Source organism: Saimiri boliviensis, chromosome 2, assembly GCF_048565385.1.
Source record: "Saimiri boliviensis isolate mSaiBol1 chromosome 2, mSaiBol1.pri, whole genome shotgun sequence".
Lineage (NCBI taxonomy): Eukaryota > Metazoa > Chordata > Mammalia > Primates > Cebidae > Saimiri > Saimiri boliviensis.
Genome location: NC_133450.1, coordinates 236,100,389 through 236,114,120, shown reverse-complemented (window position 1 = coordinate 236,114,120; position 13,732 = coordinate 236,100,389). Strand labels below are relative to the sequence as shown.

General features: G+C 54.3%; 1 protein-coding gene across 11 annotated transcripts in view; it reads right to left on the bottom strand.

Moving 5' to 3' along the window:
* The window catches only part of SEMA4D (semaphorin 4D), a 128,069-nt gene that overhangs the window by 3,776 nt on the left and 110,561 nt on the right, over window positions 1-13,732 (bottom strand). For 9 of the 11 annotated variants that reach the window (XM_074395541.1, XM_039474633.2, XM_039474634.2 and 6 more), the window contains 3 exons: window positions 12,823-12,995; window positions 12,704-12,747; window positions 8,936-11,283 (listed from right to left, as the gene is read on the bottom strand). In XM_074395541.1, coding sequence (XP_074251642.1) covers window positions 10,358-11,283; window positions 12,704-12,747; window positions 12,823-12,995 — 1,143 coding nt within the window. In that variant the 3' untranslated portion in view covers window positions 8,936-10,357. Of the gene's footprint in view, window positions 1-8,533; window positions 8,753-8,935; window positions 11,284-12,703; window positions 12,748-12,822; window positions 12,996-13,732 lie in introns of those variants that run through there. The other 2 variants (XM_074395546.1, XM_074395547.1) reach the window with 1 other exon arrangement.

The following is a 13,732-nucleotide window of genomic DNA, read 5'->3' as shown; positions in this document are numbered from 1 at the left end:
GCTCCAGAGCTCCTGTAATGCCGGGCCGCCAGTGGGGAGCTGTCTTCCACCTCCCAGCAGGGCCCCCTGGAAACACTGCTGGTTTCTTGCTCGGGCCAGTGCTCCAGGCCCCCTAATCATCCAACCCTGTTACCTCAAGAGAGAGGCCAGGCTGGGGTCCTACTCCCAGATCACCCCCTTGGCCTCTGTTGGTGGGGACAAGACGCTAGTCTGATGCTGTGGGGCTCAGCAGCCACCAACCTGCATGTGCCTTGGCTCTTCCCAGTGGCTAGTCAGGGGACACTGGTTGTGCCCTCAAAGAAGCGAAGTTGTCCTGGCTTGGAAGATCTCAGGTAGACGTCCTGAGATGGATGTTGCCTCCTGCCCCTGCCTGTCGCTGTGACCAGTACTTCCGGAGAATTAGCTTAAGCTGGAGGCAAATAAGCTTTAACTGCTGTGGCACATGCTATAGGGAACGATCTTTCTCTCATAGCCGAGACTTATGAGAAGACTGGTCACCTTGGTATAAGCAAGGGCCAGGTTTAACCACCAAGGCTGGGTTTATTACGTCTACTCAGGAGTCCAGGGAGGCTGCCAGCAGCCTGGGCTCCAGCACTCACCTCAGCCTGTGCTGGGGCACCTCCTGCCTGCTCACTCCCACCCCAAGCCTCTAACAGGGCTGGCTGGTGCCACGTCCACCATGGCTTCAGAGCTTTATGGATGTGATCACAAAAGGGGAGCTGATTCCACTCTGTAACAAACCAGGTGCCCTCCAAGCAGTGGCCTTCCCCGAGGAGGGCCTGGAGGGGTGGTCAGTCATCTATCCAGTGACTGAGGCCCATCCTGGCAAGAGCCCCCGGTGCTGGCCCTTGCAGCACTCTGTGTCCTCCCGACATCCCTACTGCACGTGGCCCACTCTGACCTCAGGGCTGACTGCTTCGGGGCCAGCCTATTCCCACACTCATGTCTAAGTAGCCTTCCTGCAGCTAATGGGGCAGCCAGGCACATCCCCAGAGGGGCCATTTCTCTGTACCCAGCACTGGCCACTGGCCATCATGTCCTTCGGTGATGGGACTCCCGGCTTGTCCCTGCCTGCACCTGCTGCCCAGGCCTCATTCTGACACCTGTACCCAGCCTCTCTCCCTGAGCATCCCATTGCTTCCCCAGCCCATCCCTGCTCTCTCCTTGGGGCAGGGTCTCTTCTAATCCTGGGCTTCGGTCCCTGACCCCTCCTCCCTCCCAGACTCTGGGGGCCCTTCTGGGGACAAGGACCATCCAGCTGGGGGTATGCCCCAAGGCTCTGCTGGTCATCCCTTCTGTCCTCTCTCCAAGTCACAGAGTAGCCGGGGGCCTGGAGAGGAGGGAGGGGACAGTGAGACCCCTGCCATACAGGCAGCAATTCTGACACAGCCCTTCTCCGAGTCGTCCTCTTCCTGACAGTCACCAGGGCAACGCAGCCTAACGTTTTACTCAGGTATGCTCTGACCACCCAGGGTGGTGACTTCCGGAATGTCCCTGTTCATGCCTGCCATTTACTGGCCAAGCCGGCTTATCCATGTGGGTAGGAATCCTTCTCTGCAAAGGGACCTGAGCGAGTACCACCACTGAGGCACCTGCAGGCATCGCCTGGCTCCAGGGGGGCTTGTGGGAAGGCGCCACGGAGGCACCGAGGGCATTTCCAGACTCCAGGTAACCAGAGAGCTGTGTTGTAAAGGTACATGGAATTATCAGATAACAGAAGACACGCACAGTTTCTGGCAAAGCTGCCTCATCTAACATGCTAAGGACCTCAGAGCACAGGAAGGTGAAGGCACTGCCTTGTCCTGGCTGGCAAGGGCGGCTGGCCCAACACACAAGGTCAACTAATTCCCAAGATGGCCGTGGCCTTTCAGGAGAGTCTGAAACAAAGGGAAATGTCACAGAGCAGCTGGAACATACATATGCGTGCCAACAAGCCACTGTGGCCACTAGGAATGGGGACCCTCTCCAGACCCTGTGGCCCCTCAGAGGCCCAGGAGTGCCTTCCGCTGCTGCCCTCTAATCCCAGTGGTTCCAAGGGCTCTTACTTGTTTTTTTTTTTTTTTTTTTGAGACGGAGTTTCGCTCTTGTTACCCAGTCTGGAGTGCAATGGCACGATCTCGGCTCACCGCAACCTCCGCCTCCTGGGTTCAGGCAATTCTCCTGCCTCAGCCTCCTGAGTAGCTGGGATTACAGGCACGCGCCACCATGCCCAGCTAATTTTTTGTATTTTTAGTAGAGACGGGGTTTCACCATGTTGACCAGGATGGTCTCGATCTCTCGACCTCGTGATCCACCCGCCTCGGCCTCCCAAAGTGCTGAGATTACAGGCTTGAGCCACTGCGCCTGGCCTCTTACTTCTAACACTGTAGTCAAAACTAAAAGGCTGTCCCAAATCCAAATATCCAAATGCTGCCTGAAGTATGGGGGAGCCATTAGTAGCTTTGAAAATGACACAGGTCTAAACTCGACATGGAAGAGAATCCTGGCAGGGGTGAGGGCAGGGCCCTGACAGAGTGACGACGGTGCTTTGGTTAAAAAAATTCTATCATTTATATGGTGTACACTAACGTGTAAGTGCAAGATTTGTATGTGCATGTATACACACCCACGCCACCATTCACCTCCATCAGTCCTTCCCTACGCATGCCAGACGCGCTATGTGCTGCCCCAGGGGTGGGGGGCCATTTTTCACCCATCTGCAGTCCCAGTGAGCCAGGAGGAACCTGGGTTCATCTGTTCAGAGGAGCAGAGCTCGGCCGCATGCTAACTTTGTTCCTTCAGCTCCAGCCTGCTTTCCTCTCCTTGTCAATACACGCTCTCCATTTCCATGGGGTTGCATCCCAATAAACCCGCTGTGAGTTGAAACGATCCTAAGTCAACAATGCGTGTGGGGGGGGGGGTGTGTATGTGTGAACATGGTTGTGTGTGGGTAGCGTGCCTGTGTCTATGTGGTGTGTATGTGGTATATGTGCTTTGGTGTCTACAGTATGCTCGTGGTGTGTGTGTCAACAGTGCTATGTTTGGTGTTTGGGTGATGTGTGTGGTATGCTGTGCTGTGTGTGGTGCATGTGTGAGTGGCTGTGTTTGGTATGGTGTGTATGGGGATAGTTGTGTTTTAGGTGTGGTATGCAGTGTGTGTGCTATGTTGATATGTGTGCACATGTGTAGTGTGCATGGTCTGTGTGGTGTTTGTGTGGTGTGTGTGATTTGGTGTACATGATGTGTTTTGTGCTATGCATTTATTGTGTGCATCATGTGGTATGTGTGTGTGTGGCGGACATGATTGTGTTTGTGGTGTGGGTGTCTGTTAGGTAATTTGTGATGTATGTTGTGAAATGTGTCATGTGGTGTGGACTGTGGTGTATCTGATGTGTGTATATGTGGTGTGTGTGGCTGGTGTAAGTGGTATGTAGGTGATGTGTGTCTGTTGTGTGGAGCAGGTACAGTATAGTGTGTGTGGTGCTAGTGTATGGTGTATGTATAATATGTGTGGTGTGTATGGTATAGGTGGCATAATGTGTGTAGCCTGTGTGTGTGCGGGGTGTTGTGTGTGGAGTGGTGTCGGGGGGGTGTGGTGTGTATCTACAGTGTGCTGTGTGGCTGGTATTGGGCATTTATGTCTTGGGTGTGGTGTGAATTTGGGGTGTGGCGTAAATCTGGGGTGTGGTGTGAATCGGGTGTGGTGTGAATCGGGTGTGGTGTGCATCTAAGGTAAAGTGTGAATCTGGGGTGTGTTGTGAATCTGGGGTGTGGTGTGCATCTAAGGTAAAGTGTGAATCTAGGGTGTGGTGTGAATCTGGGGTGTAGTATGTGTCTGGGGTGAGGTATGGTGTGTGTATAGGGGGTGTGGTATGTGTTTAGGGTGTGCAGTGTGTGGGTATTGGGTATGTGTGTCTGGGGTGTGGTATGAATCTGGGGTGTGGTGTGTAGGGGGTGCAGTATGTATCTGGGTGTGGTGTGTATCTGGGGTGTGGTGTGTGTGGGGTATGCTATGTGTCTGGGTGCGTAACGTATCTGTGTGTGGTATGTGTCTGGGGTGTGGTGTGTGCCTGGGATAGGATGTGTATCTGGTGTGGGGGGTACGTGTCTGCGGTGTGTGTATGTCCCTGCCCATCCTTCACGGCTGGCACCAGGGTAACTATAGTAAACACGCATTATTAGTCGCATGACAGCAATCCGTCCCAGGGCCAGCGTGGTGCAGGATGGCTGTGTAGCAGCTGTGAACGCTCTCAAGGCCACTGCCAAGGCCACTGTCCCTCCCGTGCAGCCACAGTACACACTGAGGCAGGCGGCCACTCCCAGCTGCTCCGGGCCCTGCTGGTGCACTCAAACCCCCAGGACTCAGGATTGCCGGGTGAGCAGTTCCCAGGGCATGGGCCCCAAGGAAGTGCAGTCCTGACCTGCTCACCCCCTTTGTCACTGAGCCCAGGGGACCATGCTTGGGGGTGACACCCAGTGCCGTCTCCCCTGAGCACTGCAAAGGTAATTCCCACCACGACACCCCGGGGTGTCATAACTTCTCAGGACAGTCCCAATCTGCCCCAGGGACAAGGTTGGCCTGTGCAGGGGGTGGGGAGGGGGGCTGTTGGGGGAGGGGAAGTCATCAGTGGACCTTTTGTATCATCTTCCATTGATAATTCCCCTTCCCAGAGGCAAGAGCTGTGGTGGAGAAGGGAAGGAATGTGTCTAGGCGGAAAGGGGCACCGGCAGTCAATCTCCCACCCCAGCTCCTGACACGGGCCACACCACAGTGTGGCCCTGTCCCTCCCTTGGATGGGCAGCAAGGCCCCTGGGTGAAGGACGAGAGTGGACCCCCACCCCACCATCAGGCCTCAAGCTCTCCCATCTGCACGACACAGGCCTCTCCGCACCACTCTGCCCATGTGGCTACATCATCTCCACTGCACCCCACGCTGGGCCCTTGTGCCCTGGCGGCCTCTGCACACACCATGGACTGCATGTGGTAGACCCACCCTGATTCCCTTTCAGGAAGTGCTTTGGTCTCAAAGGGCCCCCATCTTTCCTGGATGGCCCAGTCCACGGGGCCACCTTCTGAGCACTGGCCAACAGCGTGTCAGGGCAGGTGGTGACATCTCCTGGGTGACACATGGCCCTCCACCAACTCTGGGGCAGACCTAGTCCCCGAGTGCGAGCCTGACCACCTGACCTTCCATCAGTCAGCCCCCTCTGGGGGGTGCGATGCTCCCCAAGACACAGGGTCACCCAGCAAAGCTGGAGGCACCAGACACAGCAGGGAGCAGAGCTGGAGGCACCAGACACAGCAGGGAGAACGGAAGATGCCATGGGTGTCCTCTAAGTTTCACATTCTAAAAACACTTTGCTAGCCCTTCAATCAGATGGCCCCCAAACCACTGTGACAACTACCATGAAAACAGCTGTTACAGGAAAGAAAAACCCAGCCAAGTTCCAAAGCAGCCCCGCCCTGGGTGGCTGGGGGAGGACACGGGAGGAGGTGGCAGTCCTGAGCCTTGAGCACATTGTAATGCCAATCTCCAGGCCCTGGGCCTCACCTGGAATGGTTCATTCCTGGCCCACAGGGCAGAAGATGGCGCTCACTCTCCTCAGGAAAGTCTTTGGGACCTGCAAGCCACACTGTGGCCTCTGCCACAGGAAGCATCTGCAGACCCCAACAGAACCCTGGAGCCTATTCTGGGCAAATTCACAACCACGGCCCTCTGAGCTCATGGCATGCCCATGATGCCCTGGCCTCGGGCCACCCTGGAAAGGGCTGAAGCCACTCTCTCCAAAGCTGGTCCTCCATGGGCAAGTCTCACAGACCTTGCAGGCTGTGGCCTCCGTGGAACAAGGGAACGGGAAGGTCCCAGATGGGGCCAAATGCCTGTGGAGAGCAAGACCATGTGAAAACGGGTGGCAGAGGGCTGGAGGCCCGAGTTCCCAACCTGCTCAGTCCATCCTGAGCGCTGGGAAAGGACCCCGCTACTCTCTGAGCTCCCCGACCCTCTACACACTGCTCCTGGCCACGCTGCTGCAAGCCCATGGCTCTATATTCACCAGATCTGATCTGTGGCTGCCAGGTTTCTGTGAGGTCTGCCCACGGGAGGCATTGACAGGAGACAGGAAGTCGGAAGGAAGAAACGTTTCTGTGGCTTCTCATAGGACCTCCAGCAGTGGTGAAGGCAGCGTGGCGGGCAGGGGGAGGCTGCAGGTCACATGGCCACAGCCTCAGTGGCACGGCAAGTCCGAGTAACAGTGTTTGACATTTCGCTCTTCCTGCCCACTGCTGGCGATGGAAACCTCACCTTCCCACTTTGTTCCCAGCCCTTCTAACACCTTTGTAACCAGTTCCCTGTGTTCAATTCCCTGTGCTTGAAATACCTGCAGTGGTTTCTGTTGCTGTTAACAGCGATCCCTTCTCCCTGGGCACCTCTTTCATTCCCTATGACCCCAGGGCCTTGTGTGCATGCCTAGCTACCGGAAGCACACTTGGGAGCCTCACATTTTAAAACATAACAGCGGCCAGGCGCGGTGGCTCACACCTGTAATCCCAGCACTTTGGGAGGCCCAGGTGGGTGGATCACCCAAGGTCAGGACTTTGAGACCAGCCTGGCCGACATGGCAAAATCCTGTCTCTACTAGAAATACAAAACTTAGCAGGCATGGAGGCACGTGCCTGTAATTCCAGCTACTTGGGGGGCTGAGGCAGGAAAATCGCTTGAACCCGGGAAGTGGAGGTTGCAGTGAGCCAAGATCCTGTCACTGCACTCCAGCCTGGGTGACAGAGAGACTCCATCTCAAAAAACAAAACAAAACTGTAACTTCTCCTGACCACACGTTCTGCCTGCGCCTGCCAGCAAAGGAGCCCTGGGTCCATGGCCAGGTCACAGGGACCCAACGCCCGCTTCCCAGCCTCCCTACCAGGAAGGAGCTTCCTGGGTCTGCCTGAAGGGCTTCAGTGCTGTGACAGGACACAGGCTCCATGGAGACACGAAGCCACCCGGGCTGCCTGCCCCAAGGCAAACTACCTGGCTGAGGAACACTATTCAGCTGTGAGAGCGGCCACAGGTGGCTCAGCACAGGCTTGGTCCACGGCACCCAGCGGAGGGCAGGAGCCACACGAGCCAGCCCGGCAAAGCTCTGTCTCCGCAGCGCTCCATGCGCAGCAGCAGCTTCTCCTGTCCGATGCTGGCTGCCAAGAGACATTCTGAGCTCAGCAGACATGGACCACCTGGGGCTCTCAGAGCTTAACAGGAGAGGGCAGCACCTTAAAACTCTCGGGAACTGCTGACAGTGTGTTTAAAATGTTTAAAAAGGGAGCAATTGGGTTTGCTTTTCCTCTTCATTAACTTCACTCCTCCCCGGGGCAGGCTCTAAGATGCCACTTCCTTTCTTTCTCTATCTACTGATCAGATACAATACAGTGGCCACCAGGGCCACCAAGCGCTGCCGGAAGCACCGGATACATCTTTGAAGTGTGGTTCTGGACCTTCTGCTATCTTTCAAGAGCAGACATTCCATCAGAATATTTTCCAATCCAGGGCAAATACCTCCCATGTCCCAGGGAAGTACACTAGACTCAGTCTTTTCTGTTGTTATTTTACAATGATGATGGAGACAGGGTCTTGCTCTGTGGCCCAGGCTGGCATGCAGTGGTGGCATCGTGCCTCACTGTAACCTCAAACTCCTGGGCTCCAACAGTCCTCAAGGCACGTGCCACCAAGCCTGGTTCATTTTTTGCATTTCTGGGTAGAGGTCAGGTCTTTCTATGTTGCTCAAGCAGTTCCGGAATGCCTAGCTTCAGGCGATCGTCCTGCCTTGGCCTCCCAAAGCAGGGGGTCTATGCCCCCCAAATCTTTTCTGCTTTTAAATACCACAAAGCAAGTCATTAAAACAACTCCCAATCTGGAAGCTCTGAATTTTTTAAAAAAATTTCCAAATACCACTTATATCAACCTCCAAATTGTTAGCAGAAATAGAAGCACTCTGGCTCTGGAGGCTGAGGCAGGAGGATGGCTTCAACCCAGGAGGCAGGGGCCGCAGTGAGCTGTGATTGTGTCACTGCACTCGAACCTGAGTGACAAACGGAGACCGTCTCTTGAAAAAAAAAAATTTTTTAAGGAAGAAGCAATCCTATATACCATGGGTATTGCCCTTTGGGGCAAATCTGGTTCACCATGGATTTTTGTAAATAAAGTTTTATTGGCACACAGCCCTGCCCATTCATTGTGTATTGACTATGGCTGCTTTTAGGATACAACAGCAGAGCTGAGTGGCTGTGACAGCAGGTGGCCACAAAGCCTAAATATCTAGCTCTTTACGGAAAACATCGGTTGACCCCTGCATACCAGAAGCGGCTTCATACTGACTGTTTACAGTTTCCCTCAGGATGGACCCACCGTGAAAGCGTGAAATGGCTCAACGAAGGGATGCAGCCAGGACAGATAAGGAAGGTAAAGGAACAAGTGGAGGGATGTGGAGGATGCCCCCACCCACCGCCCACCTGCAGGAGGAGACAGATGGATGGGGCACAGAGCACACGGAGGGCCCGACTCACCTGTGGCCTGGCAGAAGAGGTGGAAGGTCCCCAGGACGTGTACGTGCTGGGCCTGGTCACTCAGGAAGGGTGGCAGCAAGGAGACGCTTGAGCTGCTGTCGGGCCCTGCACCCGAGGCTGGCCAGGGGGTCCAGGGAGAAGAAGGCCTCCCGTCCCCTGCATGGCCCAGACAGGACAGGGAGGAGGAGCCAGGAGGAGGGAGGGGCTTAGGAGATGAGGCTGTGAGACAGAGAGGACAGAAAAGAGAGGGCACTGAGGAAGAAGTCGCCAGGAGCACGTCCCAGGCCAGAGAGAGCACAACACAGCAGGAAACGGACAGAAAAGAGCGAGCCCAGCGGTCCCGCCTGGGCCATGCAGGGGCGGGAGGCGGCACGGCCTCTGCTAAGGAACGTCTTCCCCAAATCAAGGATAGAAGCTTCTCATTTATTTGGGTACTTTCCAAATGTATACAATTCAAAGTAGAAAAATAAAAACAAGGTAAATCTTATAAAACACAAACGTTTACACCAAAATGGTCAAATCCTATCATGCTGGAAGATGAGACTGTCCACACACGCACACAAACATCCAGAGTTTATTGCTCTTCGCCATGGAAAAGAAGTCTCTTCCTGATGGGTATTTACAAAGCAGGAAGACGGAGTATGAAATTAACCAGCGTTGAAATCGTACCACCCATTCACATCTTCAGGACAGCGCCAGGAACAGCGCCGTGTGCGCGAGGGGGCCCAGTTGCCTTCCAGTGGTGGGCAGCGCAGGGAGTCTGGATGGAGTCGGCACAGGCAGTGGGTATGAAATTGAAGGAAGAAGAGAAAGGAGATATTCACAGAACCAAAGGCGCCCTTGGGAAGGCTCCGTCTGTCTCAGTGGGAGGCTCAGACCGACGGCTGTGGGCACCAGATTGTACCGCGCTCCCCGTCTCAGCTCTGGGCCAGCCTGGCTACGCTCAGCTCACCGGGGTCACCTTCCCTTGCTCAAAACCCACCTCACGGACGTGGGAAGGTCTTCGTCTTCGAGAGAGTAAAAGTTAAAAAAAAAAAAAAGAAAAATGAAGTACAGAAAGAAGATTTCTCTAAAAACGATGCTTCCCTCAAAGAATAAAGTTTAAACAAGAAAAAGGTGAGTGTGCTTCGAGGTGTGTTTATGTCTACATTTCTAAAAGCAGAAAGAATGCATTTAGCAAAAGGAAGTTTATCCCTGAGAATCTTAAGCAAAGTAAGCCGTATTTTATCCCAAATATATAACAAAATATGGAAGATATACATCTTCTTCTAAATATTAAAACACCTGCTTCTGTAATTAAAAAAAAAATGACCTATGACATCAACATAATCAAAGCAAAATCCTAAAAAAATAATTAAGTGGAAGAAAAGGTTCGTGCCAATCTGGACAACAGGCGATAAGTTACCAATCTGATAAACTAAAATGTCATTTCCAATCTGGAATTAAATCATCTTTTAGTGGCTGCTAGGAGGAGGGGAAGCCGAAGGTTGCTCTTCTCAGCCAACAGAGGTCCAGCCACCTTTCCCCCACTACAGAAAGGGCTCCGGAACTCCGCGCCACCTGCGGGACTCCTTCAAGTGCTCCGACTGACTGCGGACCACGAGACCGGGATGCAATGCTAGTCATTTTCCCAAAAGGACAAAGAGAAACCAAGTCACAGGCTCAACCCGGGAGAAAATAAGACAGAGGACTAGGGTTGTCTGCACGACGCGGGCTAACCTACGCAGCACGGCACGAGACTTGGATACTGAACAGCAGAAACACAACACTCTCCACGCCTGGACACATCACAGCCGAGGCGCCAGCGGGGACACGCAGCCGGCCTCAGTCTCCATCTGCGTCTGAGTCAGCGAACTTCAGCTCACACTTGACGTCGAAGGGCTTGTCCCTGGCAGAGAGGTCGTCGATCCTCTGCGAGTCCTCCCTGTCTGTGGGGACTTTGCTGGTGATGGTGTCTTGCTCGGTCTCATAGCCAGTGTCCAGGGCCGGCTTGGGGTGGTCCCCATTCTGCTGGGAGAAGCTCGCTGGCTCCACCAATGTCTCCTTCAGGCTCTGCTCACGGTCACAAAAATCGGACTTGGGCTTCTTCTTCCCGAGCAGCAGGGCCGAGCGGAATTTCAAGCACTGTCCGGGCAGGTAGCCCTTATAGCAGTTGTAGACAAAGAGGCAGAGGAAGAGAACAAAGAAAAAGAGGAAGAGGGACATGAGGAGACGGTTGTCGCTGGACTTAAGATACATGGTTTTCTCCGAGCGGAGCTGAGGGACCGTGTTGATGACGATCTTTGGTTCGCAGGATGTGCCGGTGGGCGCAAGCTTGGGAGGGAGGGTGACAGCCCCAGCGGAGGTGGCCTGCACAGCTGGGGTCGGGGAAGAAGACCCTTGGGAGGATACCACCAACACTTTGGTGGCAAACCTACTACCTTCGGTCTGAACAACTGGCAAGGTGGGGGCCACCACGGGCTTGGGAAGCACCTTCACCTCCAGGACATGCTTGGCAACCACTTGGAAGACCGTCTTGTTCTTAACCCTCTCCTCTGACAGGCACTGGTACACCCCACTGTCTCCTTCTGACAGGTTGAAGATAAGCAGGTTTTTTCTGCCCATGAGACCATACTTGGGGCTCTCGACCTTCAACACATCATTCTGGAACTTCCAAAACACCTGGGCCAGGTTGGACTTTTGGGAGCATTTCAGCTCTGCTGTGCCACCGTGCTTGAAAAAATGCTGCCGGTAACTTCCTTTACTTTTATCTGGAACATCAAAATAAATGTGCACAGTGTCAACAATCCCATTTGCTACTTAACAACTTCTTTAAAAAACAGGTTAATGCCCACAAGATGACGTAAGAGTTTCACCCACTGGAGCAACATGGAATCTTCCAGAACAACTAAGGAGATAAAGACATGCGTGACCAAAAAGCAAAGATGAGCCCTGGATGACAGACCAGGGGTGCAAAGAAACTGAGGGCAGCTCTGAGAAGCAGAAATCCCATTTCTCACTCCTGTGTCCCGGAAGAAAACGCGTCATGGGAGGCTGAGCAGAGCCCATTCTGCGCCTACTGTCAGCACTCTGAATCACACACAAGACGTTTCTACTAGTGGCTACAAGGAAGGGTGGCTTTTCAGTGCATCTCAGCACTCTCCTCCTGCCTAAACTTTTCTTTTCTTCCTTTTTTTGAGACAGAGTGTGGCTCTGCTGCCCAGGCTGCAGTGTGGTGGTGAAATCACAGCTCACTGCGGCCCCAACCTCCCCAGCTCAAGGGATCTTCCCACCTTAGTCTCCAGGCAGCTGAGACTTCAGGTGTGCACCTCCAAGCCTGGCTACTTTTTGTACTTTTTGTGGAGACAGGGTCTCACCATGCTGCCCAGGGCGGTCTTGAATTCCTGAGGTCAAGTGATCCTCCTGCTTCAGACTTCTAAAATGCTGGTAACACAGGCATGAGCCACTGCGCCCAGCCAGCTTTTCTTTTTAGAGTTTGAGTCTTGCTCTGTCACCCAGGCTGGAGTGCAGTGGTGAGATAAGCTCACTGCAGCCTTGAACCCCTGAGCTCAAGCAATCCTCCTACCTCAGCCTCCCTGATAGCTGGGACTACAGGTGTGTACCACCATGCCCAGATGTCTAAACGTTTCTTAGTCTGATGACAGCTGTCTTGTCAGGGACAGGAGGACACAGAACCGAGGGTCAAGTCTGCGTTTGGCACCCTGGAAGGTGGCTTCTGGGGCTGGGGCATCCTGGCCTAATTCCATCCCTCCTCTGGGCATGGTGCTATTTCAGACATCCGCAGGTGGGTAAATCCCAGATTGCAGCCCCAAGGGAATCACCACTCCAGCCCCTCCACTGCCTGAGGATGAACCACTCATGGGCTCCTTTCTCCCCGTTTATAATAGGCTTAGGTTTTGTTTAACGAGCCCCAAGCTAAGCAGAAAGAAACCAGGACAGTTTTGGAAGACCGCTTTCCAGTACACAGATACACTCGAAACGGCTTCAAATACTCTTTTGGCAAGAAAAAAAGACAGAGAAGCCCACAAGTCTGCTACAGGAACTTGACCTCTGCTCCAAGCGGAGAAAGAAAAACAAAACACGCACAAACGCCACAGCACTGAAGCACCGTGAAATGGTTACAGGACCTCGCCACTCCCCAAGGAAACGGGCTGTCGAGGAGCCACTCACCCGGGCACACAGAGGCATCGCCGCTCATCTCCTGAATCAAAGCCCTGCAAAGCAACCAGCACACGTTACTCACCTGCACACACAGGGGGCATCCAGGGGCAGCGCATCCCGCCCTGTACCTGCTGGGGCTCTCGGTCTGGTGCAGAGCCACGCAGGTCGCCGTGGGCGGGCTCCAGGCACAGTAGGGGTCCCGTGCCAGCACACAGTCCTCACAGGTGCCGTGCTTCCCGCAGAAGGCCAGTGGGGCCTGGACCACTCCCGAGTTAGAGCCGGCGTAGACGAACCTCTTGCCCTGTGCGTGTGAGACGGGAGAACTAGTGTCAGGCAAGCAGGCACCCAGCAGCAGGGCCTCTGCTTCTGCACCAGTGTGTGGGAGGCGGCTAGAGCACACCTTCAGGGGACGTTGCAGTAAGGAGGAGAGGTACTCAGAACCAGAGGAAAACAAGGCAGGTCTGCGACCTTCCGGCAGAATCCGCGTGCTACGTCAGGGATCACTGGGCCGTGGGTCCAAATCCCTCTCCCTACTATGTGGGCACCCACTGCTCAGGTCCTGGCCGCCAGCGGAGTGCTTCTCTGCGTGTGCTTCTCTTAGGTGGGAGCAGGCTGTTCAGTCCCCACATCCGGAACTCTCCATGTAGAGGGAGGTGCCTGAGCCTGACACTCCTGGCCATTCTCTCGGCCTCACCATGGGTGAGAAGGGGCTGCAGCCAGAGGCTGAGGCACACCACTTGAAGCCCAACCTTGTCCCCAGAGCTAGCCCTTCAGCACCTGTGGGCAGGGAGCCTCTGTTGAGAGTCTGGACCCAGCAGGGGCCTAATGTAACAGGGATGCCGAACGGACAACTTATGAAGGATGAGGATGTGATAAATAACATAAAAGGAGGAATGATGCCTTTTGCTTTTCACGTGTCTACATGTAAACAGGAAGAACTCACAGATGGGAAATCAACCTCCAGCACCAGAGCAGCCGCAGCCACGCCCACAGCAGAGGGCAGGTGAGATTCTCCCACCCTTTGGGACACTTGGCTCC